The sequence below is a fragment of the Acytostelium subglobosum genome, assembly GCF_000787575.1.
Source record: "Acytostelium subglobosum LB1 DNA, scaffold: scaffold17, whole genome shotgun sequence".
NCBI classification, from domain to species: Eukaryota; Evosea; class Eumycetozoa; order Acytosteliales; family Acytosteliaceae; genus Acytostelium; species Acytostelium subglobosum.
In genome coordinates this window covers 165,506-185,433 of record NW_012236516.1, presented here as the reverse complement: position 1 = coordinate 185,433, position 19,928 = coordinate 165,506, and the positions used below count along the sequence as shown (strand labels likewise).

At 44.0% G+C, this 19,928-nt stretch overlaps 10 protein-coding genes across 10 annotated transcripts; 6 read left to right on the top strand and 4 right to left on the bottom strand.

Moving 5' to 3' along the window:
• Window positions 1–1,497: 1,497 nt before the first annotated feature.
• Window positions 1,498–1,789, top strand: SAMD00019534_080890 (hypothetical protein; the record flags this gene model as incomplete). The annotated part of the gene is made up of 2 exons (XM_012896549.1): window positions 1,498–1,597; window positions 1,719–1,789. The coding sequence occupies 2 exons, from the start codon at window positions 1,498–1,500 to the stop codon at window positions 1,787–1,789; spliced, it is 171 nt and encodes a 56-aa protein (XP_012752003.1).
• Window positions 1,790–1,937: 148 nt separating this feature from the next.
• On the bottom strand, window positions 1,938–4,514 carry SAMD00019534_080880 (hypothetical protein; the record flags this gene model as incomplete). The annotated part of the gene is made up of 6 exons (XM_012896548.1): window positions 1,938–2,327; window positions 2,397–2,844; window positions 2,927–2,965; window positions 3,044–3,806; window positions 3,878–4,294; window positions 4,355–4,514. 6 exons carry the CDS (start codon window positions 4,512–4,514, stop codon window positions 1,938–1,940), a joined length of 2,217 nt encoding a protein of 738 aa, XP_012752002.1.
• A 1,233-nt stretch (window positions 4,515–5,747) lies between these two features.
• On the top strand, window positions 5,748–6,515 carry SAMD00019534_080870 (hypothetical protein; the record flags this gene model as incomplete). Its single annotated transcript, XM_012896547.1, has 2 exons — window positions 5,748–5,982; window positions 6,046–6,515. The coding sequence occupies 2 exons, from the start codon at window positions 5,748–5,750 to the stop codon at window positions 6,513–6,515; spliced, it is 705 nt and encodes a 234-aa protein (XP_012752001.1).
• A 385-nt stretch (window positions 6,516–6,900) lies between these two features.
• SAMD00019534_080860 (hypothetical protein) lies at window positions 6,901–8,127 on the bottom strand (the record flags this gene model as incomplete). The annotated part of the gene is made up of 1 exon (XM_012896546.1): window positions 6,901–8,127. One exon carries the CDS (start codon window positions 8,125–8,127, stop codon window positions 6,901–6,903), a length of 1,227 nt encoding a protein of 408 aa, XP_012752000.1.
• Window positions 8,128–9,171: 1,044 nt separating this feature from the next.
• Window positions 9,172–10,902, top strand: SAMD00019534_080850 (hypothetical protein; the record flags this gene model as incomplete). The annotated part of the gene is made up of 3 exons (XM_012896545.1): window positions 9,172–9,328; window positions 9,408–9,841; window positions 9,916–10,902. 3 exons carry the CDS (start codon window positions 9,172–9,174, stop codon window positions 10,900–10,902), a joined length of 1,578 nt encoding a protein of 525 aa, XP_012751999.1.
• A 338-nt stretch (window positions 10,903–11,240) lies between these two features.
• Window positions 11,241–12,129, top strand: SAMD00019534_080840 (hypothetical protein; the record flags this gene model as incomplete). The annotated part of the gene is made up of 3 exons (XM_012896544.1): window positions 11,241–11,394; window positions 11,452–11,642; window positions 11,752–12,129. Coding segments are annotated over 3 exons (723 nt in total), but the record flags the coding sequence as incomplete, so codon positions are not given.
• Window positions 12,130–12,162: 33 nt separating this feature from the next.
• Window positions 12,163–13,759, bottom strand: SAMD00019534_080830 (hypothetical protein; the record flags this gene model as incomplete). Its single annotated transcript, XM_012896543.1, has 2 exons — window positions 12,163–13,195; window positions 13,362–13,759. 2 exons carry the CDS (start codon window positions 13,757–13,759, stop codon window positions 12,163–12,165), a joined length of 1,431 nt encoding a protein of 476 aa, XP_012751997.1.
• A 346-nt stretch (window positions 13,760–14,105) lies between these two features.
• SAMD00019534_080820 (hypothetical protein) lies at window positions 14,106–15,111 on the top strand (the record flags this gene model as incomplete). The annotated part of the gene is made up of 2 exons (XM_012896542.1): window positions 14,106–14,392; window positions 14,475–15,111. 2 exons carry the CDS (start codon window positions 14,106–14,108, stop codon window positions 15,109–15,111), a joined length of 924 nt encoding a protein of 307 aa, XP_012751996.1.
• A 150-nt stretch (window positions 15,112–15,261) lies between these two features.
• On the bottom strand, window positions 15,262–16,722 carry SAMD00019534_080810 (hypothetical protein; the record flags this gene model as incomplete). Its single annotated transcript, XM_012896541.1, has 2 exons — window positions 15,262–16,001; window positions 16,068–16,722. Coding segments are annotated over 2 exons (1,395 nt in total), but the record flags the coding sequence as incomplete, so codon positions are not given.
• Window positions 16,723–17,458: 736 nt separating this feature from the next.
• On the top strand, window positions 17,459–19,368 carry SAMD00019534_080800 (hypothetical protein; the record flags this gene model as incomplete). The annotated part of the gene is made up of 3 exons (XM_012896540.1): window positions 17,459–18,324; window positions 18,399–18,509; window positions 18,597–19,368. The coding sequence occupies 3 exons, from the start codon at window positions 17,459–17,461 to the stop codon at window positions 19,366–19,368; spliced, it is 1,749 nt and encodes a 582-aa protein (XP_012751994.1).
• Window positions 19,369–19,928: the final 560 nt, after the last annotated feature.

Sequence of the window (19,928 nt, the reverse complement as noted above, 5' to 3'; positions counted from 1 at the left end):
TTGTTGTTGTTGTTGTTGTGGTTGTTGTTGGTGTGGTGGCTGTTGTTGTTGATGACATTACTACTCATGAATTACTATTCATATGAATGGGGAAATGGATATTTGGATGTTCAGTATTCATTTACTCAATATTACAATCAAACATTATTGTTTATATCTATATGTATAATGACATAAAATCAATCAAACATATATGTGTGGTCAGAGTTGTTGATTATATGATCAATCGGACCGATCTATGGTAGTGTCATTGTCGTCAGTCAGTCAGTAAGTCAGACATACTGTCTATGAATGAATGACATTGAGAAACAACACAATACACACTCCCTCATACATATACATACACAAACAAATACACATACACAATACACAAATACATACATGGACATAGAGACAGAGAAAGGGAGAGTGAATGAAGTAGTACCGGAAAGACACCACACCACAAACACAACACAAACACAACCAACAACAACAACAACATTGACACACCTTGCAACATTGACACACATTGACAACAGTGCTGTCAACAACAACAACAACAACAACAACAACAAACAATAACAATAACTCCAAGACCTCAATTACAGGTTGACTTTCAACCTACAAATCTGCCACCGCTTATTCTAAGCGAGCAGTAAATAGGGAAGAAAGGAAAGAGGGAAGGAAAGATAGAAAGAAACAAAGATAGAAACAGAGGATAAAGAGTGAAAGAGATAGATTACACATATATACATACATACTAAATGAATAATACAACAATCACTGAACAATTTGTACATAGACATAGGCAAGGAGGACAGCGGCAACAACAGCATCAACAACAACAACAACAACAACATATAGTAGGAGAAGTTGGCGAAAATGTAACAGGTGAAGTACCTGTCACTAATAATAATAATAATAATAATACAAATGGAACTAATCTAAATGAAGTTGCGAATGCACTTAGAAGAGTGACAATTGAAAGAAATGTCAATGTGTTCCTGGTGTCATCCTTTTGCTTGTTGTTGACAACATTCATATTGGCCAACCTATCATCTACCGATGCATCATCATTTCTCTATTGGCTATTGGTACTGGCGGCAACATTCATTGCCTTCTTCCAAGTCTGGTGTATACTGAATCAAAATAGATGGATTGGCGTCGATCAATACCCTGGCAACATGGTGGCGTGGACTCTAAACACAACACCAAACATCATTCAATATGATCATCAAGGCAATGTCATCCGACCGACCTCACGACTGCCATCACTTATAAATGCTCCTCTCAACCTCCAGCTGACAATGATCGACAGAGACTTTAACGAGAACGGTATGATATCAAATATATATTGGATGGCAATCGCAGGATTACTAACAAAGTGCACATAACCCTAGACTATGAGATGTTGTTAGCATTGGATGCAGACAATCAGAATTATAGTGGAGCAAAGAAAGAACAGATTGATCTTCTACCACTTCATCGTTTGGCTACAAACAAGGATTTGAGATCATTATGTACATCACTGGATTCATTACCAATCATATCACCGACTTCATCACCATCTTCTTCAACATCATCTACATCTTCTTCAACATCTTGTGTCGAAAAGAAAGTATGTTCAATATGTTTAGAGGTATACAAGGTTGGAAACAACATACGAACGCTACCTTGCGCGCACTTCTTTCATTCTGGATGCATTGATGAATGGCTCAAGATCAAATCATTATGTCCAGTCTGCAAGTCCGAAGTGTTTGAACATCATAATGATGATATACCATCAACCAATGAATCAGTCAACACTTAGAATATAGATATAGATAATATAGTAGTCAAGTGATGGATAGTGATAGAGAGATGATCTTTATCACACAGACAATATTGGTCTGAGTATGTGAACATAAACATAAACATGAACATGAGCAATGACACTTGATGAACATTGCTGCTGCGATCTATTGGACCATAGTGAATCCATCGAAATCTTCTTCTTCCTCGCCAGCCAGATGTTGGTGATGATGGTGTGGTTGCTGTGATGGATCTCTGGCTGATGTATCGTCTTCGGCATCACTGTCTCCTCTTGCACCGCCACTGGTGAGGAGCAACTCTGCAAAGCTTCGTCCAATGTCCGATTCGTAAAATGACAGGTCAATATCGTCGGTCTCTGCCTGGTAGTCTGGACTGATCTCACCAATGCTTATCATTGGAGATCCATGCGACTCGACTGCACTAATCCTTGAGCACAAGTCTTCGAAATCGCTTTGAGTCCTACAATAGAATCCAATCGCCATCGATGGATCGAGTTGTGACAGAGACATCTTCTGAGGAATACAATTGTGATAAGACTAATTGGTGTTTGATTGAATGAGTTAGTATGGCTGTGGACATGAATGAATGATGATTGTAACACATACATCAATGAAGTTCTGTTGGTCTGGTGTCGAGTGCTCGTGGACAAAGTGAGGATCAAGGTAGATGAGATTGTCATCTTGATGGCCAACAAAGTAGAATGATTGTTTGGGCTTGCCACCAATGATACCAAGACTCTGGGGCATCTGTAGCATCGCCTTGATCTGTCCAAAGTAGATATCGTTGAGACGATCAACCCCAAGCTTGATTGGCACCATGATGATGATCGACTTCCACTGCTCAGTGATGATGCTGCCAAAGTCTGAGCACGTCAGAGGGTCCTTGATTGGGGAGTCCACACTCGAGTCTCCATGACTACCATCCGACACCATAAAGTATGAGTCATCCATCGATGAGCTCTGCGACTTTGAAGGCACAAACGATGTGAATATCGTGCAACTCTGGCTTGGTGATTTGAGTGATGGGACCAACGAACTATTGTCCGACAATGTACTTGATATATCCAGTGATGTTTGATAACAGCATAACTTCTGAACATGATCCTTTGTAGATAACACCATCTGATGGGACATACATCGTAATGTCAGGTTGTTGTTGTGACTTTAGCAAGTGTCTATATCGATGGTGGATGAGGAGATGTTAGTGCATGGCCATCTATCAATTCAATTCAATCAATTAATCAATCACATACCTAAGGACAACTGATATCCTTGTTGGAGCGAACCATTCCTCGACGTTGTTCCAGTTCTGATCGTCCTCGTGCTCAATGCCAAAGTCGCGAAGGATTGAGTTGTTGTGATACTTGGTGAGCATCTTGTTCTTATGTACAATTCGATGGATGGAGTAGTGATGCTCCTTGCCAGGCTGGTCGCAGAACCATGTCATCATGCGCCGATACTTGGAGTTGGGACGATGTTTGTCTGCTTCGGGTATGGCCTCGTTGAAGTAGAGATGTCTAAGAAGACCACGTGCCAACAACATCTGTCCTGTCCTCACCATGCATCCCCAGCCAATGTCCGTCGTAATGTTTGTGTTCTCAAATGCTGGAAAGTCCTTGCGATAACTCAACCAAAGTATAGATTTGAAGTCTGCAATGAAGCGATCAATCTCTTGAGACGCTTCATCCTTTGTTGTTCCATTGTTGTGGTTGTTGTTGTTGTTGGAAGTTGTAGATGTAACTTGTTGTTGTTGTTGTTGTTGTTGTTGTTGGTCAGGTGATTGTTGTTGTTGTTGATGTTGTTGTGATGATTGAAACAGTGAGCCAAACAAGCGATTTCCATTGCTATTGGTATTGTTCGATATTGTTTGTAATGGTACAGGCATTGGCACTGGCACTTGCTCACGATCACCAGACACTACTTGTTGTTCTGGTGATGATGGCCTTGCCGATGGATGATAACACTTGCCCATCAACCATAATGGCGATTTGGAGAAGGCAGGTGGATTGGAAGGATCTGTAATAAATGGTATTGTTAGTATTATACCAATTATCTTTGCGGTCCTGTTCTTGTCCTGTCAATCTTACAGTTCCTATAAATATTATATAACGATATCATTATCTTCTGCTTTCCACTCTTGTATATATCTGAGAACTTCTTCTTCTTCTGTTGTTGTTGTTGTTGTGGCTGTTGTAGTTGTTGTTGTTGTTGTAGTTGTAATTGTTGTTGTTGACGCTGAAGATATAGTTGTTGGTGTAGTTGTTGTAACTTTGTGTGTGAGGGAGCCTGTTGTTGAAGTTGCTGTTGTTGTATTTGATGTTGATGATGTTGATGTTGATGTCTATTGTGATTGTGATGATGTTGGTGTTGATGATTATAAGGTTGTTGATGCTGATAATGATAATATCTCAATTGAAGCTGCTGCTGATGATGATGCTGCTGATGCTGCCTCTGCAGTGGCTGTTGCTGCTGATCATTGTAAATCAGACGATGCTGGACAGGTTCTATAAATACATATTAATGTTAGTTCAAGTATTACTTAATATTTAAAGAATAATACAAACCTATATTATGTCTATGTCTGATGATGTTATTGTTATTGTTATGAATGTTGTGGGTTGTTGAAGAATGATGTTGTTGTTGTTGCTGTGATTGAGGTTGTACTTGTACCTGTACTTGTACTTGTGATTGTGGTGTGTGATTGGGGTAGCCACTTTCCAACATGATGTGGTTGGTGGTGGTTGGCTGGTCAGTGCACTGAATGAATGAATGAACGGGTGTGGTTTGCCAATGATTGATTGATGGAGGCTATAATGTATAATGTATAATTATAATTATATATTTGTATTTATGTATGACAGATTGGTCCAACAAGATGTCGTAATAATAGTTGTAGTAGTAACCTAGTGTAATTAATCTAGTGACTCATAAAAAGAGTATGTATATTAAATATTTGCTAGATGACTGTAGGTTGCCTGTAGCTCTCAGGAACTTGAGAAATAGGTTGATGCCCTTTGTATCTGAAGGGTGTTGTTTGGCAAATTCGGAATTACGTTGCGATCGACAAACGCAATTGAATTGATCGATTTCCCCAGGATTAGGATATCGATGCCTGGTTTTCAAAAACAAAGTTGATTGATTGGCAATGTTGTAATTGTTTGTTGTTGTTGTAAATTTAGTTGTTGTTGAAATAAACAAAGTAGATGTCCGTCCGATAACAAAGTAGGGGAAGATAGAGAAACTCTTTGTGAAATGAGGATTGAAGAAGAGACAGCCGCCTGTCCCAACTTTGTTCGACATTTATTGTGACCTCCAAGACCAGGCGACCATACACGAATTTGATTGTTTTGATCATTCTTCAAACCTCAAGAACACTTTAATTAATGTGGACGTGTGTGTGCAAAGAACCCACGCATGCATCAATCTTGTTCTTTCCAATATCGACTATCTTTGTCGTTGAGGATGGCGAACATCATTCACCATCATAGTTCTTTGTATGTTTGTTGTTATTGCTGTCTGTCTGTCTGTCTGTATGTCAAATGAACTACATGTGACCTTATTCCCAACCAACCTTATGAACCGTGTCTCCTTCTAATTGAATTCGTTCAGTTCATTCTGTCACTTCCCTCATTCATCTGATTGGATTGATTGACCAAGGCTATTACCAAAGTTAGAGTGTATAATTGGTCAGTGGCCATTGGACCTCCTAAGTTCCTAACCAATGTTAGTCCTTATACCCTCGACCCTTGCTCTATCTTGCCTCGATGAACAGATACTAATGACATTAGACACATGAACATTGTTAGGACTCTGTAGACTTGTGAATTTGATTCATTGAAGTTGTCAAAGTACTTCGCGATCACACCACCCTTTAAAAAGGTGACTTTATGTCAAGTCAGTTCACAATTATCTTCATTTATACAGATAGAGAGATAAATATAGAAAGATAGATAGAGAATGTCAACAGGAACAAGACAGAATCATGTGGATTATAGTTGGAGTGAAAAAGGTCCAGCTCGTACAGTCTCAACTGCCTTTATACTTGGTGGCCTATTAGGACTTGGTCTAGGTTTGATCCTACTCTCCGACACACTTGTAGGTTATGGATTCTACCTTGTCGGTCTTGCCCTATTCCATCTCTGGGAGTACTTATGGGTATCAATGTATGATCATACTCTACTCTCAAGCAAGTGTAAGTTGTATTCATTCATTCATTCAATCAATCAAACATACATACTTACTTGATTACATGTAGCATTCCTTATCAATCATAGTTCAGCATTCAACTTTGCATTGTTGTTGGGCTTTGTAGAGTTCTGGATTGAATGGTACTTGTTCCCATCGATGAAGTCGTTTGGATACTTGAACATGTTGGGCGCATTGACAATGTTTGTCGGACAAGCATTTAGAACAAAGGCTATGATCAAGGCCGGCACCAACTTCTCACACATCGTGCAGGACACCAAGAGAAGCGATCACAAACTGGTCACCGATGGCATCTACCAATACATGCGTCATCCATCGTACTTTGGCTGGTTCGTCTGGAGTGTCTCGACGCAACTCGTTCAATTCAACCCGATCTGCATCGTCGGCTATGCCTGGGCTTCATGGCGCTTCTTCTCTGAGCGCATTGAGGATGAGGAGGACTTCCTAGTTGGGTTCTTTGGAAACGATTACAAAGAGTACCGCAAGAGAGTATGGTCTGGTATCCCACTCATCAAATAAACATCCCCAAGGATACTGTTGCGCAGGGGCCATCTTCATCATCATATGATGGTTGGCCTTGTATTATAACCATACCCCTTTGCCCTCGCCCTCGCCCTCACCCTCACCCTTGCACTTGTCATTCCTCGGCCATAGTCTTGTACAATTACAAAGGGGTGATGTTTATTGATTGCGCCATTAGTCTGGATGTGCTGACTCTTGGCTAGCTTAAGCAGACCTGTAGGTTGTGGTCGGGTGTACCAGATGATGAATGATTCACCTGACACACAAGGGACTGATGGCATTCGGAGGTTGCCGACACCTGTCGATGCTGCTGTTGTTGGTTGGATGTTGTATGGTATGTATGTAATGATGTGTGAGATGAAGAAGAAAGTACTATGATGTCCTATTTGGTCACTTTGGTAGGCCTCCAGACATCCTCCTCCTTCTTCTTCTCTTTCTTCTTCTCCTTCTCCTCTCGCTCTCGCTCCTTGGACTCTAGCTTCTCCTGTTTCTTTGCCTCCTTCATCGACTTGCGCTTGTCCTTCTCCGAGAGCAGCACCACCGTGGTGGACTGCATGAATGAGCCTCCCGCCTGCACAGGAGGCGGTGGCAGGTTATAGGTGACGGACGGTGGCGTGGGCAGCTGTATGGTGGAGCTTGGGGGTGGTGGCAGAGGCAGCTGGCTGAGGTTCTCGTTGAGAAGCAACAGCTCCATCTCGCTCGCCAGCAGTGCCAGGTCCATCTGGACCGACTTCTTCAGATTGTCGCACACGTCCAGGTTGGTGAGGTTGACGGTGAGCTTCTTCTCTAGCTCCTCCAGCTTGATGTCGTACTGTTTCTTGGGTTGATCGAGCGTGGCCGACTTGAGCGTGGCCAGGAACTGGCGAATCGTGCGCAGGTCCATTGTGATGGCCAGACCGGTCTGGCGCGCCTGCTGCGACACTTCCGAGTCGAGCTCAATGTCAATGTCTGTCTTGGTGATCTCGAGGTCCAGATATTTGAGCAGGCGCATTCCGCGCACCTGTGCCTCGATGGCCTCCTTCTCCTTCTCGAGTGCGTCGATCTCGGAGCCCAGTCCATCCTTTGTGACTTGTTGCTGCTTGAGCTTGTCCTGCAACTCCTTCATCTCCTTCTTGTACATCTCGCGCTTCTGTCGCAGCATCTCTTTGCGCTCGCCCTGGTCGGTCTCGTCGTCCTCGTCGTCGCCATCTCCTTGCGCCTGCTGATTGTCCAACGAGCCGCCAGTGTCTGTTGTCTGGTGGCTGTCGTAGTGGGCGTTCTCGTCGCCGTAGGCCTGCGTGTCCTGTGTGTCCTGCTCCAGGTACTCAAAGTAGTTGGCGGGCACACGGCCGATGTTGCCATTGAGGTCGCCGCACCACCAGCCGTCATTATAGTCCTGTGTGATGCAGACTATATCATCGGCGTTGAAGCTCATCTCTGTGTCGTTGGTGGCTTCAAAGTCATATACAGCGCGCACCCATATTGGTTCGAATGCATTCGGGTCATATTCCTGATCATGATAGCCTCCATCATCATATGTCACATTATGTTCACCAGTGCTATTATCATACTGTTGTTGATTGTCATCATAATGTTGATCATCATGTTGTAATGTTGATGTATCGTCCATTCTATGTATGTATGTCTGTCTATCTGTCTATCACTCACTCACTCAATTGCTCACTACACTCTGATTGAATGATGTATGTAGCTATAATGAATGAGTGCAACTTATGTTAAATATATATAATATTATATAATGACAGAGATGACTGTCTTATATATATGTTGTTGTAAGTAATGTTATGTGTAATATAATAATAATAAAAGGACAAAGAGAGTAGACAGATGATGATGAGATTGATTGATGGTGGAAGGTCATCAAAAAATAAATGTTGGTTCAACCAACATCACCTTCACATAAACTGAATGAACTTGTTTGATTGTTTGTTTGCCCCACATGCAGACAAGTTATCTTGTTAAGTTGACGTCAACAACATAACATTGACATAATAATAATAATAATAATAATAATAGTATTACATTGCATTCATGACAAGAACCAAATACAGTGTACACCAACTAAAAATACGTAGACTTGTTTTATCTCTCTACACTTTGCATATGTCTGTCAGCAATGAACGTTAGGTAGTACCGCCACCTATGACAGTCCAAGTCCAAGAGGTACACAAGCACTACGCCAGCTGGCCTTGAACACAAATCCAGACCACAGATCCATCCTCGGCTCACTCATGCCAGCTCAGACTCAGGCACTTCAATATTCACAAAACAAGAGCGATCAGGAGTGGAACGCAGGTGCAGTGAAGTGAAGTGAAGTGCAGTGCAGTGCAGTGCAGTGCAGTGCAGTGCAGTGAGGTGAGGTGAAGTGAGGTCCAGTGAAGTGCAATACACGACCATTGATGGTTAACAATGGTTGGATCATGAGAGACGAGACCAACGAAGATCTATGTATTGGTAAAGTCACACCTGAACTTTTGAAAATGGCGTGTTGCGCAACACTCCTGAACGACAACTCAAACAACACTTAACATCAATCAACCAACCTGGAAAGCAATACTATGTGTAGTATTTAAGGTAATATTACCAATTCGGATCAATAAGTTCTGGAACAATCATACTCATACAACAACCAACACCAAACTCTTTCAACAATATGTCACCATCAAACAAACAAATCAAAGTTGACAAAAGACTGCCTGTGACGGTACTCTCTGGATTCCTTGGCGCTGGAAAGACAACCTTACTCAATCATATCCTCAACAACCAAGAGGGCATGAAAGTGGCCATCATTGTAAATGATATGAGTGATGGTATGTACGATTGATTGATTGAATGATTGATTCCAGGATTATCATAACTCACTCAATCAATCAATCAATGATTCATTAGTGAATGTTGATGCAAGGTTGGTAAAGTCAGACTTTGCTGTGAGCCGCACCCAGCCAAAGGAGAAGACGGTCGAGAAGATGGTGGAGATGCAGAATGGTTGTATATGTTGTACGTTGCGTGAGGACCTCTTGATTGAGGTGTCCAAGTTGGCCAAGATGAAGAAGTTTGATTACCTGTTGATTGAGTCATCGGGAATATCAGAACCATTGCCAATCGCCGAGACATTCACATTTGAGGATAGTGATGGTACTGAAGAGTCTGGACAACCACAAGTGTCATCAATCAGTGAGTGGACCAGATTGGATACCATGGTGACCGTTGTCGACACCTCAACATGGATGGATGAGTACCATGCCGGTGAGACACTCAAAGACAAGGAGATGGGCGCGACCGAAGACGATGAGCGGTCCATCGTTGACCTACTGATTGATCAGGTATGTTATGTTCTGGAACTATTCCACTCTATCAATCAATCAAACAACTAACTCATTCAAACCCAACATATTAGGTCGAGTTTGCCAATGTTGTAATCTTGAACAAGGTTGACCTGGTCGCTCCAAAGGACTTGGACTTAATTGAGGGCCTCATTAGACATATCAATCCCGATGCCAAGATACTCCGCTCAACTCGCTCCATCGTCCCATTGAAGGAGATATTGAACACTGGTATGTTCGACTTTAAGAAGGCATCGGAGCATCCAGGTTGGCTTCAAGAAATGCGCGGCACACATGTTCCAGAGACGCTCGAGTATGGTATCAGCAACTTTACCTATCGTGCCAGACGGCCCTTCCATCCATTGCGTCTCAACGACGTGATCACACGTGGTGTCAAGGTTTTCCATGGTGTTCTTCGTAGCAAGGGCTTCATGTGGATCGCTACCACACCCGACCTCATTGGCATGTGGTGTCTGGCGGGCATGGGCCTCACCCTGTCCAAGGCTGGATATTGGCTGGCCGACCTCGAGAAGAATGAATACCCTGAGCCAGACCTTGTCGAGTCTATCCTTAAGGCTTGGGAGGAGCCTTGGGGAGACCGTAGGCAGGAGGTCGTCTTCATTGGTGGCGTGAACATGGATCGCTCGATGATCGAAAAGGAGTTGGACGACTGTCTACTGACTGAGGAAGAGATGCAAGCGGGCAAGGAAGCATGGCAAAAGTGGGAGGATCCAATCAAGATTGATGAGGAGGAGGAAGTTGAGATGGATGAAGAAGAGGATGAAGATGATGAAGAGGACGAGATACACAATGGACATGTTCACTCCAAGAGTTCAAGTCGATTGAAGAATATACAGATGAGACTCAAGGCCGCAGCTACCTCATCCAACAAAAGATCAACAACAAAGAAAACAAAGAAACCAGTCTCTGTGATCAAAAGAGTCAAGGGCAACGAGGCTGGCTCAGTCTCAACATCTGGTGCACTATCCAAAAACTCATTGATTGAGCGAATAAGATCAAAGGCCAGATCAAAGAAGAATAAATCATCTCAAAGGAAGTGAGTATTGCATTTAGGATATGGGTTGGACCAAGGTAAATAGGTAATATCCTTGTTGATCACCAAACTAAACTATGGGGAGTTCCAAAGTCATTGACACCAACTCCAAATCTAGATTAACTTCACCCCTGGAACTATTCCATTCATCACAAAATTCGTGACATCTCTTTCGCGTGTTCTAACTACTTTATTATATGATGTTTGTTTCACAAAGATACATTGAGTAATCGATAACTATACTTAATAATGAACTACAATACTCAAGTATGATCGATTGATTGATTGCTGATTGATTGTGATGATGAACATATCCCTGACATTGTACTCACTCATTCAATGTAGCGAAGCTTCAAGATGTTCATGGTGTTCCCGGCTATAGCCGCGGGATTGGGAACATGGCAGGTGTACAGATATCAGTGGAAGAAGGATCTGATACAGACTGCAAAGGATAACGTTGAGAAGCCACCTGTGACAATGAACACAAACATTGTCAATGGTATACTCAACCCACCCGCTGCAACTTCAGATGCAGGTCACAGTGGCAGCAGCAGCGGCAGCAGTAGTGGTAGTAAGGTTGGTGCCAATCAACTAGAGTTCAGAAGGGTCGAGTTGACAGGTACATACACAAGTGGCAATAGCATTCATCTTGGTCCAAGAACGAACGACAACAATGTAGGCTACTACATCATCACGCCACTCAAGTTAGACGACAGCGATACAAAGATACTTGTCAACAGAGGTTGGCTACCAACATACAAGCTCAAGACAATGGTATGTTTGTTAGACATTAGCATAATGAGCTAGTCTTGCGCGACACTCACTCAATCATTCAATCATTCAATCAAACATGAAGGATATGAGCGAAGTTGTTGGACAACATGTCAAGATACAGGGATTGATTGGAAAGGCGAAGGAGGCAGGAAGTATGTTCACACCGGACAATGTACCTGCAAAGAATCAGTGGTACTTTATCGATGCAAAGGATATGGCTGCAACAGTGGATGCATCACCTGTCATTGTCAACATGTTGGAGGAGACGTTTGTAGAGTCCGCACCAAAGGCTGGACGTCCTGTTCCCTCCTCAGCACTGTCACTCAAACGCTTCGACACCAACATCGAGAACAACTTCTACAACAAGCACATGACCTACATCTTCACGTGGTACGGACTGTCTGGCTGTCTAACCTTCATCTACTACAAGTACATGCGAGGCAATATACCCTTGGGTCGAAAGTAATAACAACAATATATATATTAGATGCATTCAATCAATCACTTGTGCTCTGTTGGCAAAGACATCCGATATGAAGCCATGGATGTTCTTGGAATGGATCAACAAGAGGTATCGATCCTTGAGACCATGGTCTTGGCAATATTTGGCGAATGTGGCGAGGCATCCTTGTGGATCGCCAATGTCATTGTTGGTAAAGTGCACAAGTATCATTGACTCCCCATCGGGTATCTTGACCATACTATCAGGTTGAAGGATTGATTCGTACCAGGCCGTCAGACTACTTCCAGGCGTCTCCATATCATTGTGATTGACTCGGAAGTATACATTATACTTGTGATCATGTCTGTCAACAAAACAAGTTCGATGATCGATTAGATATGTATTCTTCTTGCAGATGAATATGGCGGGAGTCCTGCTTATGTCGAGATGATCATGGTGGTCCTTGTCAGGTAAGTTAGCCACTGTTGTCAAGGTGGTGCTCAGGTCTGTTGTCATCTCCTGCAAGACCATCTTTGGAACGAGGTCGATTGGGGATGATGGTAGTTTGGCGACACCGCTTGCATCTCTAAAGATGTGTTTAAATGTTATGATATGATCTGTCAATGATTGGAGGGTGAATGATTGATGAACGATGTCCACTGATCTGCAAAGACATGATATATAGTAGGGGAATAGAAGTTCCATGCTCCTCCACGTCCAGGGTTTGGCCTCACTTGGAAAGAACATGAGCGTTTCATCAATGAACTTGTTGTTGACGCGCTCATTCAACCATTTTAGCATCATAAATGGTAAGAAGATAAAGTAGTGTTCTCTAGACGATTCCTCCTTCCTCAAGTAGATCAATCCTGTTCGCCTTGCATCATCAACAGTGAACCCATCGACAACAACTTTGTTGTTTGTGGCCTTTCGGTAGGACTCCACCAGTGATGAAAGGACATGACCCAAGCCGAGTCCTTGGTATCCACCAAACTTGGTACATTGTTGAGAGAGTGAGTGGATGGTTGGATCTTGGGATAGAGCAACACGTGCACCAATGCGAATGGATAGGTCTTGATTGTCCATCCTTGAGGTTGATGTAGCAATAGATGGGATTGCGCATTGCTTCAATGAAGTCTGTGTCATTCATCGAAGCCTTGGCGAGGACATCCTCAGGAAGATCAGCCACCTCTGCACCTGCCCTTGTTTTACCAATACCATTGCCTCCCGGGATAAAGATGAATGTATCATACTGAGATCTCTTGAATTGCTTGCTCTGTCTCTTGATGTAGTTGTGGTAACAGACTTGAGCTACCTTGTTCCTGAACGTATCTCTGTCGACAAATGGCCCTCCACCCTTGTCACTTGCGGCACCTCCTGTTAAGCTGTATGGATGGTTCACTAGCTTCTTCGTTGACATAGTCAACAATGCTGCAGCATCACCATCAACATTATGCTCCTTTAGCTTCGTAATGCTCTCAGTCACTGATGGGATGTCCAATGATAGAGCCCACTTATAGACATCATCCACACTCGACTTTAATATATTTGATCGATTGATGTTGCAGAATGATCGCGTTGGAATATACTTGTGGAATGGTACTGCTCGAAGCGGATGTCTAAGCACCGCTCTGGAGAACATGGCATACATGTTTATGATGTTGATGAAAACATTCTTAAAGTGAATGAAGTGAAGGATGTGTCATAATTATTACTTATTGAGATCTAATAAAATAGTCAACAACTGAAGAGAGATGAGATCAAAGAGCAACTACCAACTTCCATTAGCAAAACTAAAGAAATTAATGCAGCCACAGATTGGAGAATGAACTTCCACATGATGGAAGTGGGGGATTGGGGGTTGGGGAATGGAAGATGAACTCACACAAGGTTAGATCATCAACTTAATTTAACTTGTTCAACTCATTCATAATCTAATCATACCCAACATAACACAATACATCAAAGAGATAGAGTTAAAGAGATTTTGAGATAAGATGTCAAACGTTGAAGCATTGAATCAGAAATGGAACAAGAAAGGAGTGTCAGTGAAGTCGGACGCACAGCATAATGGAATGCCATTTGTTCAGTTGGAGACAGTGTCATCATCGTGTTTGGTATACTTGCATGGTGCACATGTAACTTCATTCAAGACCAATGGTAACGAACACTTCTTCATGAGTGAGAAGTCCGTCTACGAACCATTCAAAGCACTACGTGGTGGTATCCCCTTGATCTTCCCTCAGTTTGGTGCCGGCAAGATACAGACACATGGATTCGCCAGGTATGTTTGTCAATGAATATGCCCTTCACTCTCACTCGCTCACTCGATCGATCAATCAATCAATCAATCAATCAAACCCAAGAAACATGCAATGGAGTATAAAGACAACGTTCGTGGACGAGATGAGGGGATCGGTTGGAGTGGAGTTTGAGTTGGTGGACGATGACTACTCGCGCAAGATATGGCCATGCTCATTCCATGCCGTGTACTGCATCACATTGCACAAGGATCGCTTGGAGCTCAGCTTTGCAACAAAGAACACTGATCACAAAGCCTTTGACTTCCAGCTGGCCCTTCACACATACTTTGCCATCTCCAACATCCAGAACGTGCGTGTCGATGGCCTGCACGGCTACAGCTACATTGACAAGATGAAGAATGCAGAGATCGACGTGGAGAAACGCCAGAGCGTAACGATCCAGGAGGAGACGGATCGCGTCTACCTCAACACCAACACCAGCCAGCCTCTGCTCCTGATCGATGATCACAACAAGAGTCGCATCACTCTTCAGTCACAGGCCAACTTGAACGACGCCGTCGTCTGGAACCCCTGGATCGAGAAAGCCAAGCGCATGGAAGACTTTGGCGATCTCGAGTACCCCAAGATGATCTGCATTGAGGCGGGCGTCATTGACAAGCCTGCCATCCTCGAGCCTGGCCAATCCTTCCAGACCACTCACGTCATCATCCCCTCCAACAATCATTCGCCATCACTCTAGATTATGTATTTGTAATGAACAGTTGATCCCATTTGATTGATTGATTGAATGAATGTGTATTACAAGAGTACAAAGTTGTTGTTGGAATATGATGTGGCCAGCTCGCGCGCGCCTTCATCATGATGATCATATGCAGCTGCACTAGGACGAGAAGATCTCGTGATTGATTCGCGTGTAGTTTGGCTCCTCATTCTCATTGGACGAGATCTGGTGATAGGCGTACTCGCCATGCTCCACCAGGTCCAGGCCATACTCCTCCTCTGTCGAGTCGATACGCAGTCCAATCAGCTTGTCAATGACCACGATGATTGTATAGGTGGCGATGATGGACCACGCGGCTACAACGACCACGCCCATCACCTGAAGTCCCAACAGCCTGGCGTTGCCGTAGAAGACACCATTCTCGCCAGCGGGATTGATCGACTTTTGAGCGCAGAAGCCAATGGCGATTGCGCCAATCATGCCTGTGAGGCCGTGGATAGAGCCGACGTCGAGCGCGTCGTCCACTTGTAGACGATGCTTCATGATGTACACTGAGATGTAGGACGCCAGGCCAAGTGTGATGCCAAGGCCAATGGAGTACTGTGAGTTGATGTAGCCAGAGGCTGGTGTGATTCCCGCCAGTCCTGCTACGACACCATTGATGACGGCCACAGTCGATGGCTTACCCTTGAGCCACGACAGTATGATCCAGACAATTCCAGAGAAACTGCCACCAATCTGAGTAGAGGCCACTGCTGAAGTGGCGATGGATCCAGCAGCCAATGCCGATCCAGCATTGAATCCAAACCAGCCCATCCACAACAATGCTGCTCCCAGCGCAGCCAATGGAATGTTTGAAGGAGGGAACTCACCTCCATACTTTACAAAGTCCTTTCGCTTGCCAACATCTGATTGATTGGTTTGATGTATGAGTATGAGTGGACGACTACGTTCGGTCAGCATTGACAACTTACATAGGGCAATGACAGTGCCACTGACTCCAGCTGTGGTGTGGATGACAATACCGCCAGCAAAGTCCAGAACACCCATGCGCTTCATCCAGCCATCACCCCAGATCCAATGCGCGACAGGGTAGAAGACAATGATCTCCCAGAGGATAGTGAGCACGATGAACGAGCGGAACTTGACACGCTCGGCATACGCGCCAGTCATCAACAGTGGGGTGATGTTGGCAAACATCATCATGAACATGGCGTACGCGGCCGATGGGATGTGTGGCGCGTTGGGGTTGCAGTCGGTGTAGCTGACGCCAATGAGGAAGGCGTTGTCCAGGTTGCCAATGATGCCCGCCTGGTCGGGTCCAAACGTGAGCGAGTATCCGAATGCCTGCCACATCACGGTCAGCACTACAATGCCTGAAATGATCTGTGTGATGATTGACAGCGTGTTCTTTGATCTGAGCAGGCCGGCTTCGAAGAAGGCCAGCGCGGGCATCATGCCCAGCACCAATATCGTTGACAACAGTACCCAAGTAGTATCGCCTGTGTCTGGGGGTATTTGTAGATAGCACTGTGAGTATTCGCCAGATGAATTACTACTACTACTACTAACACTACCAGCACCACCACCACCAATACTACTACTATCTGTTGACATTGTATATGTATGTTTAAATATATGTGTACAAAGGTAACATTGAATGATTGTTTGATTGTTTGATTCAATTGTATGATGGTGTGGACCAGTTCTGGAACAAGGACCCTTCCCAAGCGTCATGCAAGATTGACCATGACCAAACTTAATGATCAAGTCTTGAGTCGCACCAACAACATCAATCACTCACTAACTCCAACATTAACTAACAATCAACTATTCTTTAGACCTTTAGGAGTCGGGTCAGCATACACCAATGAATCAATCACCCCCAAACTAACCCCCACAGTCAGTGAACCATCACCTCAATCACAAGTGGCCCCAATAATCGGGTCCAACTGGGTCTCTTTTCATGATCAAAAAAACAGCTCATCAATTTTGCACCAGTATGAGCCAAAAACACACGTTCTCCAAGGTCCTGTTTAGACCTAAAAAAAGTCAATCAGCCAGCCCATCATCCATCTAACATTGATAGCATACAGTAATCAATTACTTTATTATTATTATTATTATCTGTTTAAAGATATATATATATAACATATACTGCGTCTCTGTGATTTATTTTACCTTGGCGTGTAGTAGTTGACAAGTCAACCTATTAACACGCGCAATAAGAAGACAAAACGAAGGACTTTACTCTCCCCTCAATCGACTGCTATATACATCAGCGGCACCAGCCACCGAATACTCATTTAATCCCATAAACATCATCATAATTTGTTGCTAACTACAACAGCAGCAACAACAATACATGTTAAGACAACAACTTCAAAGTCATGCCGCAGCCTCTGCCAATGCCAACGCTAACAACGCCAACGCCAACCCCACCAACACCAACAATGTCAACGCTCCGGCTTTGACACAGACCACAGGCACGGACTTGCAGACATCGACGACGACGTCGATGACAAGTGGTGGCGACACCACATCCACCTCCGACATGATCGGAAATTTCACCAACAGTCAGCCATCACCGATTGTTAAGCGATCCACACCATTGGCCGCACGCAAGGTTAATCCGCCAACACAATTTGTCTTTGCCATTGATGACAAGAAGGCAAAGAAGACTGTGGGCAAACCTGCGATAAACAATGTTTGGGCGCAAACTCACGATGGATCGCTCGGCAGATTGGACCAGCACACGCTCATTCCGGGCCAGCCACTGCCCGCATCGCCACCACTCGCGCACATCCTGTCCTCTACGGATGAGTCCGAGTATGAGCAGGCGGCATCAGACGACGAGGACGATGGAATATCGACCAGTGGAGACGAGACCGATGCAGCCACCAGAGAGGACTACATCCAGCTCAGCTCGTCGATCAAGAGCGTCAAGACATTGGACCTCTCGACGACAATCAATCTCGCCAGCTTCAGTATCGATCACCTCGTGGGCGAGGGCGGCTTTGGCAAGGTGCACCTTGTGACCAGGAAGGACACGGGCAAGATCTACGCCCTCAAGTCCATCAAGAAGAACCACATCATCAAGTATCGCAGCGTCACCAACACCATTGCTGAGAAGGACATATTGAAGCGTGTCAGACATCCATTCATCATCCGTCTCCACTATGCCTTCCAAGATGCAAAGAAGTTATACTTGGTCATGGACTTTGTCAATGGGTAGGTAGATGATGGAGTGAAAGAGTCTACCTTGCAGCCACAACACATTACTGACATCACTCACGCGACTCTAGAGGACACCTTTTCTTCCACATTAACAATGAGTCAATGTTCTCTGAGGCCCAGATGCGCTTCTATGCTGCAGAGTTGATCCTCGCTCTTGAGCATCTTCACAGTCTTAACATGTAAGTGATATAATGGAATGAATACATCCTCCTCGTGCACATGTGCAGGCAATTAACCTTTGAATCCATTCACTGGACGTATTATAGTATCCACAGGGATTTGAAGCCTGAGAACATCTTGTTGGACTCGCAAGGACATATCATCTTGACGGATTTTGGATTGGCCAAGGAGGAGGTGCAGAGTGAGAACTCTGTCGGATCCTTCTGCGGAACAATCGATTATATGGCGCCAGAGATGATCCAGCGAAAGGAGTACGGCAAGTCGGTGGACTGGTGGTCACTCGGCATCCTAATGTACTTTATGCTGGTTGGTAAGGTACCATTCACCTCGGTCAACGAGGCCAAGCAGCAAGAGCGCATCATCAACGACAAGGTCAAGTTCCCGACGTTCATCTCGGCGCCGGCGCGCTCGCTCATCACGGCACTGTTGCACAAGGACCCCACCAAGCGACTGGGTTGCGATGGCCACGGCGTGCAGAAGATCAAGCAGCACGCATTCTTCAAGGGCTTGCAGTGGCGCAAGTTGGAGGCGCGTGAGGAGGTGCCACCATTCGTGCCAAAGACCTCCAGTCCATCGGATCTTAGCAACTTTGATATTGATCTATTGAAACCTAGTATTAATGGCATTGGAGTTGTTAATAATGTTGATGCATCCAATACTACTACAACTACAACAACTACTACAACTACTACAACTTCAACTAATGGCAACAACAATGGAGACAATGGCAACGATATCAACCTTGGTTCAAGCTCCTCTGCACTCACTGGCACATCACCGGCATTGAGCGTATCACAACAGGCGTACTTCCAAGGATTCAGCTATTTTGGCAGTCCTCAATACCTACCTCATAAGTGACTGGCCATGCGTGGTAATGGTAGTGGTCACTTACTACTATTGCCAGATTGGTGTATCATTATCCTTTTCCATTGTTCTACCACTACTACCACTACCATCGTCGTGTTGACATTTACCAAGGATAGTCAATGTATCCATATATGGTCAACATATACATATATGTATCAATACATTATTCGTTCATTCATTCATTCATTACTTGCCTCACCTTCATCGTTGTACATTGTCTAGCTTCATTTGTTGATTGAAAGTACATATATTAACTCTTTCAATCAAACATGGTAAGTACTAACTATCTATATTATTCTAATATTGTTATGTGTACATATACCTTAAGTATGAACAAAAGGTAGATAATAAACATATTAATAAGAGTTATGAGATACAGATAGAGTTGGTAATAAGTATCCAATCTAAAGTGAAGTCAAGATTGCTAGAACCAGGACTGCCACTTCAAGATCGTCCAGTACTTGAATCAATTCTACTTGAAGTTAATAAGATACTACATATAATGTATCGACATATAGACCAACTACAACAACTTGAACAACTTTAGTATT